This window comes from Notolepis coatsorum, assembly GCF_963971535.1.
Source record: "Notolepis coatsorum genome assembly, contig: SCAFFOLD_1075, whole genome shotgun sequence".
Taxonomy (NCBI): Eukaryota; Metazoa; Chordata; class Actinopteri; order Aulopiformes; family Paralepididae; genus Notolepis; species Notolepis coatsorum.
Window position 1 is genome coordinate 5,001 of NW_028169157.1, and position 15,002 is coordinate 20,002.

A 15,002-nucleotide genomic window follows, 5' to 3' on the forward strand; every position below is an offset into this window, starting at 1 on the left:
CCGTGCCTTTCCCAGAGTGTCTTCCCCCCCATCTGAACCCTTTCAGCCTGCTTTCTGTCGGTCGAACTTGACCAAGTATGAATGCGAAGAAAAAGCGATAAACGCTAAAAAGAACCAGGTGACTGGTCAAAGTTTAAAAAAAAAAAAAGAAGATAATGCGAGAGGGATATATGGACAGGGTATATTATTATATCCGCACTAGGTTTCAACAACACGTTAAATGTGAGACTCTTTAAGACCCTCTTTGATACCAATTTCACGACCATACTAGCAAAAGGAATAAACACACAGAGTGAGACTGAACTGCACTTGCGCTGCCATTTTATATTCGGACACACGTTCCACACGAGCCTCTCGGTGCGCCGAGCTCCCGGTAGAGACGACCACCTGCATACAAAAACATTTCATATAGTTCACATTATTTCATCTCTCCCGACTTTCTTTTTAATACCCTTTAAGGCCTTAAATGAAAACTTTTTAAGGCCTTAAATGAATACTTTTTTAAGGCCTTAAATTAATACTTGTTGAACTTTAGGCTGAGAGACGAGACCGAAGCGGCTGAAAAACTGCTGAAAACTAACGACGGAGGAACAAACACCTGCAGAGACCCTGTCATAACCCTTTCACTGCCACGCTACCAAACGGTTAACCCTTTCACTGCGACAACACAGAAGGTTGACCCTTTCACTGTCACACGACAAAGGGTTAACCCTTTCACTACCACACTGCAGAAGGTTAACCCTTTACTATCACACTACAGACGGTTACCGGCTGTAGTGTGATAGTAAAGGGTTAACCTTCTGTAGTGTGGCAGTGAAAGGGTTAAAAGAGACAGAAGTCGGGACGACAGCCGTCTGGTTTTGTCCGCCCGTCACCGCGAGGAGACAGAGAAACCCAGGACTGGGCTGAAGTCCAGCCCTGATGAGCGATCGGCCCCCAGACTCCGCCTCCGACACGCACGCGCGCCCGTGAGACAATACACGCTTTTATCGTCCCATAAACAAAACCACAGCGGCCCGTTAAACGGAGGCCTTCGCCTGGCCCCCATCAAACATGCAGACAGGATGACAAACAAGACACATCTTAGAGACTACAGGGGAAGGCAGGGGAGGGGGAGGGGAGGGGAGAGGAGAGGAGAGGAGGGAGGGGAGGGGAGGGGAGGGGAGGCAGAGGAGGGGAGAGGAGGGAGGGGAGGGGAGGGGAGAGGAGGGGAGGGGAGGGGGAGAGGAGGGGAGGGGAGGGGAGGGGAGGGGAGAGGAGGCAGGGGAGGGGAGAGGAGGGGAGAGGAGGGGAGGGGAGGGGAGGGGAGGGGAGAGGAGGCAGGGGAGGGGAGAGGAGGGGAGAGGAGGGGAGAGGAGGGGAGGGGAGGGGAGGGGAGAGGAGGGGAGGGGAGGGGGAGGGGAGGGGAGAGGAGGGGAGAGGAGGGCAGGCAGAGGAGGGGAGGGGAGAGGAGGGCAGGCAGAGGAGGGAGAGGAGGGGAGGGGAGGCAGAGGAGGGAGGGGAGGCAGAGGAGGGAGAGGAGGGGAGGGAGGGTAGAGAGGGGGAGGGGAGGGGAGGCAGAGGAGGGGAGGGGAGGGAGGGGAGGGCAGGCAGAGGAGGGGAGGGGAGGGGAGGGGAGGCAGAGGAGGGGAGGGGAGGCAGAGGAGGGGAGGGGAGGGGAGGGGAGGGGAGAGGAGGGGAGAGGAGGGGAGGGCAGAGGAGGGGAGAGGAGGGGAGAGGAGGGAGGGCAGAGGAGGGGAGAGGAGGGGGAGGGCAGAGGAGGGCAGAGGAGGGCAGAGGAGGGGAGGGGAGGGGAGAGGAGGGGAGGGGAGGGGAGAGGAGGGGAGGGCAGAGGAGGGCAGAGGAGGGAGAGGAGGGAGGGGAGGGAGGGGAGGGGAGAGGAGGGCAGAGGAGGGGAGGGGAGGGCAGAGAGGGCAGAGGAGGGGAGAGGAGGGGAGAGGAGGGGAGAGGAGGGGAGGGCAGAGGAGGGCAGAGGAGGGGAGAGGAGGGGAGAGGAGGGCAGAGGAGGGGAGAGGAGGGGAGAGGAGGGGAGGGCAGAGGAGGGCAGAGGAGGGGAGAGGAGGGAGAGGAGGGCAGAGGAGGGGAGGGGAGGGCAGAGGAGGGCAGAGGAGGGGAGAGGAGGGGAGAGGAGGGGAGGGCAGAGGAGGGGAGAGGAGGCAGAGGAGGCAGGGGAGGGAGAGGAGGGCAGAGGAGGGGGAGAGGAGGGCAGAGGAGGGGAGAGGAGGGCAGAGGAGGGGAGGGCAGAGGAGGGGAGGGCAGGCAGAGGAGGGGAGGCAGGGGCAGAGGAGGGGAGAGGAGGGGAGGGGAGGGGAGGGGAGGGGAGGGGAGGGGAGGGGAGGGGAGAGGAGGGGAGGGGAGGGCAGAGGAGGGGAGGCAGAGGAGGGGAGGCAGAGGAGGCAGGGGAGGGGAGGGGAGGGGAGGGGAGGGGAGGGGAGGGGAGGCAGGGGAGGGGAGGGGAGGCAGAGGAGGCAGGGGAGGGGAGAGGAGGGGAGAGGAGGGGAGGGGAGGGGAGGGGAGAGGAGGGGAGGGGAGGGCAGAGGAGGGGAGGGGAGGGCAGAGGAGGGGAGGCAGAGGAGGGAGGGGAGGAGGGGAGGGGAGGGGAGGGGAGGCAGAGGAGGCAGGGGAGGGGAGGGGAGGGGAGGAGAGGAGGGGAGGGGAGGGCAGAGGAGGGGAGGCAGAGGAGGGAGGGGAGGGGAGGGGAGGGGAGGGGAGGGGAGGCAGAGGGAGGCAGGGGAGGGGAGGGGAGGGGAGGAGAGGAGGGGAGGGGATGGGAGGGCAGAGGAGGGCAGAGGAGGGCAGAGGAGGGCAGAGGAGGGAGAGGAGGGAGAGGAGGGAGAGGAGGGCAGAGGAGGGGAGAGGAGGGGAGAGGAGGGGAGAGGAGGGGAGGGCAGAGGAGGTGGAGAGGAGGGGAGGGGAGGGGAGGGCAGAGGAGGGCAGGCAGAGGAGGGCAGAGGAGGGCAGAGGAGGGCAGGCAGAGGAGGGCAGAGGAGGGGAGGCAGAGGAGGGGAGGCAGAGGAGAGGAGGGGAGGCAGAGGAGGGCAGAGGAGGGGAGAGGAGGGGAGGGGAGGGGAGGGGAGGGGAGGGGAGGGGAGAGGAGAGGAGGGGAGGGGAGGGGAGGGGAGGGGAGGGGGAGAGGAGAGAGAGGGGAGGGGAGGGGAGGGGAGGGGAGGGCAGGCAGAGGAGGCAGAGGAGAGGAAGGGGAGGGGAGGGGAGGGGGGAGGCAGAGGAGGGCAGAGGAGGCAGGGGAGTGGCAGGCAGAGGAGGGGAGGGGAGGGCAGGGCAGTAATCTCACTTATTGAGGTTAAACCATCACAAATAAGTTCCATCGCTGTTCGCGAGTTCCAAGACCTCGGGCAAAACATCCTTATGACTCATAACTAAATAATAAACTGTAATAATAATAACAACTTCCAGACAGACTCCCATAGGACCCTGCAGGCAGGAAGACAGAGCAGCAGCGCGGGAGGTGCGTGATGAGAGCCGGGGTCGTGGCGGTCGCGGTGAGCGTGGTGAGTGGTGGGTGGGCGGGAGGGAGGGAGGAGGCTCGAGCGGCGGGTCAAACGGCTAATGTGGCGCGGACGGACGTGAACGCTGCTGCAGAGGCTCCGCTCGCCGCTCGCCGCTCGTGGGCTGGAGCCGTTATCGCAGCAGCAACCCGTCGTGGAACAACACTAATCACCGTGCGGCTTGGAGACCCTGGATCCACAGCGCTGTGACCTCTGACCCAGAGGCTCCGTCTTCGTCTGAGTAAACGCTACGTTTTGTGTGTGTGTGTGTGTGTGTGTAGGTGTGTGTGTGTAGGTGTGTGTGTGTGTAGGTGTGTGTGTGTGTGTGTAGGTGTGTGTGTGTGTAGGTGTGTGTGTGTGTGTGTAGGTGTGTGTGTGTAGGTGTGTGTGTGTGTGTAGGTGTGTGTGTGTGTGTGTGTGTGTGTGTGTGTGTGTGTGTGTGTGGTGTGTGTGTAGGTGTGTGTGTGTGTGTGTAGGTGTATGTCAAGTCAAGTCAAGTCAAGTCAAGAGTTTTATTTGTCACGGCATACAAGTATACAATGTGTGTGTGTGTGTGTGTGTGTGTAGGTGTGTGTGTAGGTGTGTGTGTAGGTGTGTGTGTGTGTGTGTAGATGTGTGTGTGTGTGTAGGTGTGTGTGTGTGTGTGTGTAGGTGTGTGTGTGTGTGTAGGTGTGTGTGTGTGTGTGTAGGTGTATGTCAAGTCAAGTCAAGTCAAGAGTTTTATTTGTCACGGCATACAAGTATACAATGTGTGTGTGTGTGTGTGTGTAGGTGTGTGTGTGTGTGTGTGTGTGTGTGTGTAGGTGTGTGTGTGTGTGTGTGTGTAGGTGTGTGTGTGTGTGTGTAGGTGTGTGTGTGTGTGTGTGTGTAGGTGTGTGTGTGTGTGTGTAGGTGTGTGTGTGTGTGTGTGTGTAGGTGTGTGTGTGTGTGTGTAGGTGTGTGTGTGTGTGTGTAGGTGTGTGTGTGTGTGTGTGTGTGTGTGTGTGTGTAGGTGTGTGTGTGTGTAGGTGGGGATTGAAAAAGAAGAAGAAGAAGAAGAATATTAACCGTCGGTTACCGTAGGTACTAGGTAGTGTGATAGTAAAGGGTTAACCTTCTGTAGTGTGGCAGTGGAAGGGTTAACTTTATGTGTATTGTCGCGGTGAAAGGGTTAACCGCTTGGTAGTGTGGCAGTGAAAGGGTTAATAATAATAATAACTTGGGTGCGGCCGGGTAGCGAAGCGGACTAAGCGCCCGTCTACCGCCGCAGAGACAGTGGGATCGAAATCCAGCTGTAAGCGGTGCCTCCGGCTCGGTCGGTCGTCCATACTGACACAGACCTCGTTTGCAGTAGAAGACTGTTCCATAACTTAGGGCCAGCCACCGCAAAAGCTCGATCGTCTTTAGTCTTTAGCCTCTAGACCTCGGGGCGTCTGAGAGCAGTTTATTTGCTGACCTCAGTGCTCTAGCAGGCGTTATTTTTTTTCGTAGCCACAGTTTGCGGAGACGCTCTCTGATTGGCCACTGACGTTTCTGGTCATGTGACATGTGCGCCCAATCGTGTGACGCCTGTTTCTTTCACCGGTTAAGCTTATAGGCGACTCTTTCGAAGTTGGTTAAGGTTAGAGTTTGTCTTAGAGCAGGGCGATAGAACGCCAGCCCTGATTCCAAACTCTAACCTTAACCAACTTCGAAAGAGTCGCCTAAGCTTAACCAGTGATAGAACTAGGCGTCACACGATTGGGCGCACATGTCACATGACCAGAAACGTCAGTGGCCAATCACAGAGCGTCTCCGCAAACTGCGTCTACGAAAAAAAAGAACGCCTCTAGCAGGGGTACAACGATGGAGGAGTTCAGCTAGATACTGAGGGGCCAGACCATTTAAGGCCTTGAACACAAACACAGTACTGGTCTGATGTGCTCATGCCTCGTTGTGTCAGGTGAAAGAAAGAGTCATATAAAGAAGCCTATGAATGCTGATCATCCCTCAGGATTGATCCTGTGATCATCACACGTTTAGACTTACACCTCTTCGGTTTAGAGCCGAGTCGATTATTTCCGTCTACACAGACATTTATTTTATCTGCGCCCCCAGAAAAGATTTCCATCCACGCTAGTTCTCCTGAAAACGCATTATCGCAAGACCTTTCGCTACGCCGGGCTGTGTGCGTCCCTCAGTGTGTAGCACTTGTAGTTCTAACAGAGTGTGTAGCACTTGTAGTTCTAACAGTGTGTAGCACTTGTAGTTCTAACAGTGTGTAGCACTTGTAGTTCTAACAGTGTGTAGCACTTGTAGTTCTAACAGAGTGTGTAGCACTTGTAGTTCTAACAGAGTGTGTAGCACTTGTAGTTCTAACAGTGTGTAGCACTTGTAGTTCTAACAGTGTGTAGCACTTGTAGTTCTAACAGAGTGTGTAGCACTTGTAGTTCTAACAAAGTGTAGCACTTGTAGTTCTAACAGAGTGTGTAGCACTTGTAGTTCTAACAGTGTAGCACTTGTAGTTCTAACAGAGTGTGTAACACTTGTAGTTCTAACAGAGTGTGTAGCACTTGTAGTTCTAACAGTGTGTAGCACTTGTAGTTCTAACAGAGTGTGTAGCACTTGTAGTTCTAACAGAGTGTGTAGCACTTGTAGTTCTAACAGTGTGTAGCACTTGTAGTTCTAACAGTGTGTAGCACGTGTAGTTCTAACAGTGTGTAGCACTTGTAGTTCTAACAGTGTGTAGCACTTGTAGTTCTAACAGAGTGTGTAGCACTTGTAGTTCTAACAGTGTGTAGCACTTGTAGTTCTAACAGTGTGTAGCACTTGTAGTTCTAACAGAGTGTGTAGCACTTGTAGTTCTAACAAAGTGTAGCACTTGTAGTTCTAACAGAGTGTGTAGCACTTGTAGTTCTAACAAAGTGTAGCACTTGTAGTTCTAACAGAGTGTGTAGCACTTGTAGTTCTAACAGTGTAGCACTTGTAGTTCTAACAGTGTGTATCACTTGTTGTTCTAACAGAGTGTGTAGCACTTGTAGTTCTAACAGTGTGTAGCACTTGTAGTTCTAACAGAGTGTGTAGCACTTGTAGTTCTAACAGTGTGTAGCACTTGTAGTTCTAACAGTGTGTAGCACTTGTAGTTCTAACAGTGTGTAGCACTTGTAGTTCTAACAGTGTGTAGCACTTGTAGTTCTAACAGAGTGTGTAGCACTTGTAGTTCTAACAAAGTGTAGCACTTGTAGTTCTAACAGAGTGTATCACTTGTTGTTCTAACAGAGTGTGTAGCACTTGTAGTTCTAACAGTGTGTAGCACTTGTAGTTCTAACAGAATGTAGCACTTGTAGTTCTAACAGTGTGTAGCACTTGTAGTTCTAACAGTGTGTAGCACTTGTAGTTCTAACAGAGTGTGTAGCACTTGTAGTTCTAACAGTGTGTAGCACTTGTAGTTCTAACAGTGTGTAGCACTTGTAGTTCTAACAGTGTGTAGCACTTGTAGTTCGAACAGTGTGTAGCACTTGTAGTTCTAACAGAGTGTGTAGCACTTGTAGTTCTAACAGTGTGTAGCACTTGTAGTTCTAACAGTGTGTAGCACTTGTAGTTCTAACAGAGTGTGTAGCACTTGTAGTTCTAACAGAGTGTGTAGCACTTGTAGTTCTAACAAAGTGTAGCACTTGTAGTTCTAACAGAGTGTGTAGCACTTGTAGTTCTAACAGTGTGTAGCACTTGTAGTTCTAACAGAGTGTGTAACACTTGTAGTTCTAACAGAGTGTGTAGCACTTGTAGTTCTAACAGTGTGTAGCACTTGTAGTTCTAACAGAGTGTGTAGCACTTGTAGTTCTAACAGTGTGTGTAGCACTTATAGTTCTAACAGTGTGTAACACTTGTAGTTCTAACAGTGTGTGTAGCACTTGTAGTTCTAACAGTGTGTAACACTTGTAGTTCTAACACTGATCTCTCCACACACAAGCACACATGAACACACACACACCACATCCTCACTTGCACACACACACTACAAAATATTCCACTTTAAGAAACATAACTGTACATTAGTATAATTATTGTATAATAGTACTTTACCTTAATTTTTTAATCTTAGCATTGTATTGTATTTTATTCGTATTACTTTTTAGCATGTATATTTTATTATCCATTTTATTTTTATTATTCCATCTTATTTGTATTTCTGCACAGTCGAGGCGGGCATGGCCACCTTCATTTCACTACATCACGTCTTGTGTGTGTATGTAGTACGCGACAAATACATCTCTTGAATCTTGAATCTTGAACAGCGTGCGCCTGGAGTCAACCGTCGACGGGGACGATTAGTTGAGGGGCATGTGAAGTAGCCAACTGCAAACTGCGTGAAGTACACGGTGGACAACTGGTGAAATGTAAAAAAATATAATAATAATAATAATAATAATAATAATAATAATAATAATAATAATAATAATAATAATAATAATAAAAAAAGACAGTTATATATGTTGAGCTTTTCAAACGAGTCAGACCTTTGCAGGCCAAAGTCAGGACGAGCAACAGGCTGGTGATTATCAAAGGACATACGATATTGTCCCAGAAAGACCCTTCGGAATAACACTATGAAGCAGAAAGACAAAACAAGACTAAACAAAAACGGTACGCACGTTTTTTTTTTATTGCGGTTCTCCGAGTAGTGTTCATGATCAATATTAGGATGCACCTTGTGTGTACCGTTTAAGATAAGATATTCCTTTATTGATCCCCTTGGGATTTACTCAAAGTATACGTTCAGATTCAAATTCTTTATTGCCATATTTATTGTAACGTGACGATATAACCGATAGGGCATACAGACATTTGTTTACTTTTCCTCATATTTTTACATTCAGATCTAATTCTATTGCCTATATTTATGTCTTTCTACTATTACCCTGCCCATACCTGTACCTCCCCTCCCCCCGTGCTGCTATGATGCCTGAATTTCCCCCAAGGGGATCAATAAAGCAATATCTTATCCTATGATTGATGACTGTAAGCACCACAGCTAGTGGGCGTTTTGTGCTGAAATAAGTGGTGAATCATCGGCCGCATGGCTGTGGATATGATGGTGTTTACTTTGGCTCCATTGTTGTGTCAGAAGACGCAACAATATGTTCCATCATAGCAATCAAGCACATAGCCTTGTATTGTATTGTAAGAGGACGAGAGTGGGCGTCAGTACAGTAGGTGCAAAACGTGAACATTCCGCGGTTTATAATAACAATTATAGTAATATTGTTGTCGTTATGAACCGCAGAATATTCAACTTTTTGTGAATTAGTGTAAGCAAGCTCTCACTCCAATAGGAGAACCCCCTCCCCCCAATCACACACACACACACGCACACGCACACGCACACACACACACACACACACACACACACACACACACACACACACACACACACACACACACACACACACACGTGTCAAAACACCCACCCGCACAGCAGCATTGGCATTTTTTTAAGCAAGCAAGACGCAGCTGTTTATAAACTATCGCGTGATCCCATGGCCCTGTGCATTCACTCAGGAATAATGTACGAGGCGGACGGGGAGATGCATGCTAATGAAGACAGAGAAGCAGAGTGAGCTGTGGCCCACATCTGTGGAGGGATCTACTGTGGGGCTCTGCTGGCTCCCGTCAGCTGTCAGCTCGTCACCGAGTGTTCAGCGAGGAGACCGTCTCCGAGGAGGGTCGACTCATCTAAGTAAGCAGAAAGCCTCCTTGGAATTCTCTATGGAGGGTAGACTAATCTAAGGCCCCGTTTAGACGGAAACGCTAGCAGGTGAATCCGCAAAAATATTTTTCGGATGTGCCTTTCGTTTATACGGAAACAGCGTTTTTACGGGGAGAAACCGCAAAAAAGTGAGACCACCTTCCAGGGTGGAATTCCTAGAACGATAAACCTTCGCGCTCTCATCTAAACTGTCAAACCGCATAAAACGATGACAAAAGGGTTGTCATGGCTCTGGTCGCGCATACTGCTTACATCACAGGCATGCGCCAGTAGCCTAGAAGCGTAAACAAAGCATGTCTGATTCTATCCATGGCGATCACCTGAAGGCTACATTGGGCAGTACTTTTAACCCTTTCACTGCCACACGACAGAAGGTTAACCCTTTCCTATCACACAACCGGCTGTCGTGTGGCAGTGAAAGGGTTAAATACACAAGAATCTGTCCCGCGGCGTGACTGGACCCACTGTCTGTGGAGTGACTCTGCTTTGGTCCAATCACATTCCCCATCCACAGTCTGCGAATCAGAGGCAGAGTAGGGGCGGGTCTTCACAGCACGTCATGTGACATATGCGCCAATCGTGTGACAGCGGGGCTCCGTCGTTACAGCCTCGTCTGCACGGAGAATTCCACCCCAAAACACTAGTCTAAACGCAAAATTAAAAGTGAAACCGCAAGACGACTTTTGCGGTTTCTGTTCAGACTCTCTCCGTCTAAACGTAGCCTAAGTAAGCTAAACGCCTCCTTGGGAGGGTCGACTATTCTAAGTAAGCAGAAAGCCTCCTTGGAATTCTCTATGGAGGGGTAGACTCATCTAAGAAGCAAACAACTCAGCTCAGAGAATGAATCTAGGCGCTCTCATTGATTGATTTTCTATGTAGATGTTTACATGCATACAATCAATACTCAAACAGTAGCTGACCAAGACGTTCTTTATCCATTATTGATTGGCTTCTAGTAGCAGCTCATGTATTATGGTCGAGTAAGTAAGGAAGGAGACAGATGCAAGGTGGATTAAGAAGTTATTTGTCGTTGGCATCCCTATCCAGTCTCGACTGCCCAACAGAAGGATAAAATAAACGAACGCAGCTTTCTCTTAATCGCTCAAATTAGCATTTGACCCAATTGTGGGTTAATTTAATTATTCCACAGAGCGGCAGAAAACAGCAGTGGCTCGTTTTTAGACGTGTGCTCGTTTGCGAAGCCTCGGCACGTGAAAACAAAATCTCAAATTCTCTGTAGCTGGTTATTTGGTTTGGGCTTTAGTCCCGCTGGCCAGCCCTCTGGCTGTCGCCCCGAGTGGGATAAGTGCCGTGCTGGACGCCGGCGCAGCGATTTGTTTGGTCTCCAATCTCCCAAAACATTTGTTTGGTCTCCAATCTCCCAAAAAACATTTGTTTGGTCTCCAATCTCCCAAAAAACATTTGTTTGGTCTCCAATCTCCCAAAAACATTTGTTTGGTCTCCAATCTCCCAAAAACATTTGTTTGGTCTCCAATCTCCCAAAAAACATTTGTTTGGTCGCCAATCTCCCAAAAAAACATTTGTTTGGTCTCCAACTTCAAATGCCTCACTCCCAAATGTCACATGAATAACTATCCTCACACAAGTCCTCCCGAACACGCACTTCTAGTTCACTCCTTCAGTTACAGAAATACAGTTAGAACTTCAGCCGCAAACAGCAAACAGCAGCGGTGGCCTAAAGGTTAGAGAAGCGGGTTTGTGACCGGAAGGTCGCCGGTTCGATCCCCGGGACCGGCAGGAAAAATCTGCCGCTGAAGTGCCCTTGAGCAAGGGCACTGTGGTTGTACTGGGCAGCTCCCAGGTGTCAGACTGTGGTTTGTACTGGGCAGCTCCCAGGTGTCAGACTGTGGTTGTACTGGGGCGGCTCCAGTTGTCAGACTGTGGTTGTACTGGGCGGCTCCCAGGTGTCAGACTGTGGTTGTACTGGGCAGCTCCCAGGTGTCAGACTGTGGTTGTACTGGGCAGCTCCCAGGTGTCAGACTGTGGTTTGTACTGGGCAGCTCCCAGGTGTCAGACTGTGGTTGTACTGGGCAGCTCCCAGGTGTCATACTGTGGTTGTACTGGGCAGCTCCCAGGTGTTCATACTGTGGTTGTACTGGGCGGCTCCCAGGTGTCAGACTGTGGTTGTACTGGGGCGGCTCCCAGGTGTCAGACTGTGGTTGTACTGGGCAGCTCCCAGGTGTCAGACTGTGGTTGTACTGGCAGCTCCCAGGTGGCAGACTGTGGTTGTACTGGGCGGCTCCCAGGTGTCAGACTGTGGTTGTACTGGGCCGGCTCCAGGTGTCAGACTGTGGTTGTACTGGCAGCTCCCAGGTGTCAGACTGTGGTTGTACTGGGCAGCTCCAGGTGGCAGACTGTGGTTGTACTGGGCAGCTCCCAGGTGGCAGACTGTGGTTGTACTGGGCAGCTCCAGGTGGTCAGGACTGTGGTTGTACTGGGCAGCTCCCAGGTGTCAGACTGTGGTTGTACTGGGCAGCTCCCAGGTGTCAGACTGTGGTTGTACTGGGCAGCTCCCAGGTGTCAGACTGTGGTTGTACTGGGCGGCTCCCAGGTGTCAGACTGTAGTTGTACTGGGCGGCTCCCAGGTGTCAGACTGTGGGTTGTACTGGGCAGCTCCCAGGTGTCAGACTGTGGTTGTACTGGGCAGCTCCAGGTGTCAGACTGTGGTTGTACTGGCAGCAGCTCCCAGGTGTGAATGGAACTGTGTGTGAATGTGAAGCAGGGCGTAGCTGAAAAAGAGCATCTGTGCTCAGAGAACCTACCCTGGGTAAATAAAGGTTTTAAACAAACAAAAAACATGCAAATGTTCCAATAATGTAGAACAGAGACACCTCTCTACCCGTTGCAAACTTTGTGATCAGGTGCGTTCGGGAGAGTTAATTAAATAGGCAGCCCCGTTTTCATTTCCATCGTTTCCCTTTTCGAGGCGAGACCATCTGAGGAGGGGGGGGGGGGGGGGGGCACGCGGCTGAAACGAGTAACACCTGGCTGTCGTCACAACCGCTCTGTCCTCCGGCGACTCGACGCCTCGCTCACCTCCGATCTTGGCGTTGTAGGCCACGCCCACACCGCACACGCCGTTGTTGGCTGCGGCCGCCACCTCTCCTGCACAGCGAGTCCCATGCCTGGGGGAGAGAGAGGGAGGGGGAGGGAGGGAGGGAGGGAGAGAGAGGGAGGGGGGGATGAGAGGGAGGGGGATGGGGGAGGGAGGGAGAGGGAGAGAGGGAGGGGGAGGGGGAGGGAGGGAGAGGGAGAGAGAGAGGGAGGGGGGGAGAGAGAGGGAGGGAGGGAGAGGAGGGTGGGAGGGGAGAGAGAGAGAGGGAGGGTGGAGAGAGAGATAGAGAGAGGGAGGGGGAGGTGAGGGAGGGAGAGAGAGAGGGAGGGGGGGAGAGAGAGGGAGAGAGGAGAGAGATAGGAGAGAGGAGAGAGGGAGAGGGGGGAGGGAGGGGAGAGAGAGAGGGAGAGAGGGGTGAGAGAGGGGGAGGGAGAGATAGAGAGAGGGATAGAGAGGGGGGGGAGAGATAGAGAGGGGAGAGATAGAGGGGACAGAGAGATAGAGGGGAGAGAGAGAGAGATAGAGAGAGGGGGGAGAGAGATATATAGAGAGGGGAGAGAGAGAGAGCGATAGAGAGAGAGAGGGGGAGAGAGAGAGATAGAGGGGAGAGAGAGGAGAGATAGAGAGGAGGGGAGAGAGATAGAGAGGGGAGAGATAGAGATAGAGGGGACAGAGATATAGAGGGGAGAGAGAGAGAGATAGAGAGAGATATATAGGGGAGAGAGAGAGAGATAGAGAGAGAGGGGAGAGAGAGAGATAGAGGGGAGAGAGAGAGAGAGATAGAGAGAGAGAGAGAGATATAGAGGGGAGAGGTAGAGAGGGGAGAGATATATAGAGAGAGGGGAGAGAGATATATAGAGAGAGAGAGAGGGAGGAGGGAGAGAGAGGGAGTGAGGGGGGGAGAGAGAGAGAGAGAGAGATGGAGTGAGGGGGGGGGGAAGAGAGACGAGAGAAAAGAGGAGCAGTGAGAGACGAACATTCAACAAAAGAAGCTAATGATGCAGGGGGGGGGGCGCAACAATCCCATCTCCTTTGATAAATTATAAAGCTCCTGTATTTTTGTACACAGTAGCAACCTTGGAGCGCGCAGGGCTCTCTCTCTCTCTGCACCTGCGAGGGGAACATTTAATCACGGGCACTTTGAAACGGGCTGCAGACACACCAGGGTCTTGCAGGATTAACGACGGATGCCAGAAGGCCACCGCCGGCCGATTAATTGTAAAAAAGCTTTGGAATCCGACGAGGACCGGCCGGCCGCTGCTGTACAATACGGTACAAACAAGGGTGTCCGTCACGGAGACTGAACCTTTGGCCCGGGAACATCGTCTGTGACGTGAACCGACTCGAGGTGTGTGTGGAGGCGGCACAGATAGTAGTACACTCTATTCTCGTCGGCGGTACACAGTGGAGAGGGAGGCGAGGGAGAGAGGGGAGAGGAGAGAGGAGAAAGGGGAGAGGAGAGAGAGAGAGAGAGGAGAGGAGGAGAGGAGAGAGGAGAGAGAGAGAGGAGAGGAGAGAGGGAGAGAGGAGAGAGGAGAGAGGAGAGAGGAGAAAGGGGAGAGGAGAGAGGAGAGAGGAGAGAGGAGAGAGGAGAGGGAGAAAGGAGAGAGGAGAGAGGAGAGAGGAGAGAGGAGGAAAGGAGAGAGAGAGAGAGAGAGAGAGAGAGAGAGAGAGAGAGAGAGAGAGAGAGGAGAGAGAGAGAGTGGAGGAGGAGAGAGAGAGGAGAGAGAGAGAGAGAGAGGAGAGAGAGAGAGAGAGAGAGAGAGAGAGAGAGAGAGAGAGAAGGAAATCCCACTAGCTGGACTCAGAAGGAGCGAATAAGCCATTATTTAAAAAAAGATTTGGCATTGCATTTTTTTTTGTCCGAAATATGAAATGAGCCAAAAATGGAACATTAGCATCGCAAAAGGTCAAATCCTTCAGGTCCAAATCTAATATTCTTTTTATAGGTGATCAATTGAAAGCCAATTTTTTTAACATAAAAAGATAACGATCTCTCATCTCCCCACCGCACCTGTCTGGCGTGTCGTCGACAGAGGGGTAAGTACAGTAGGGACGGGCCTTTGTGATCATAAACTAATGCGAGAAGATGAAACTTAGGGGACAATGACAATGGAAGAAATTATTATAAAAAGCCTCCGTGCGACTCGACAGCCACTGGCCGCTGGCTGGCTAAATGAAATACGGGATGTTATTATTGAGATCCATAAATTATTCACAGTAGTTCTTCATCAAAACTTTTATTAAAAAAAAAAAAAAAAAAGGGAAGCTGGCCGCTATCCTAGAGAACCCGCCCCACCCCCCCCCCCCCCCCCCCCCCCCCCTTTATGAGGAGCGAGCCAAGATGAGGAGCACCTTGAGCCACAGACTCATACCCCCCCCCCCCCCCCCAACACTCCACTAACTGCTTCTGCCAGTCCTGCTTGCCAGCGGCCATCAGGCTCCACAACTGTGGGCAGGGACTGCTGCCAGCGGCCATCAGGCTCCACAACTGTGGGCAGGGACTGCTGCCAAGCGGCCAGAGAACGAACAGCTGCAGAACTGTTAGGAGTCCAGTACGATACCGGAGTCTTAAGGCGGAGCACGACAGAAAGACTCAGAAGAAGGCTTCTATCCCCAGGCACATCAGGCTGGCTAAACGAAAAATAAACACTGCTGCAACGAACCATCAAATGCACACAGCACACACATCCAC

At 51.8% G+C, this 15,002-nt stretch overlaps 1 protein-coding gene across 1 annotated transcript in view; it reads right to left on the minus strand.

Moving 5' to 3' along the window:
* The window catches only part of LOC311248773 (furin-like), a gene marked incomplete at both ends in the record, with an annotated part of 62,045 nt that overhangs the window by 941 nt on the left and 46,102 nt on the right, over nucleotides 1–15,002 (minus strand). Inside the window, one exon of the mRNA XM_084339604.1 lies at nucleotides 12,289–12,377. Within this exon, the coding sequence (XP_084195730.1) occupies nucleotides 12,289–12,377 (89 nt within the window). The remainder of the gene's footprint in view (nucleotides 1–12,288; nucleotides 12,378–15,002) is intronic.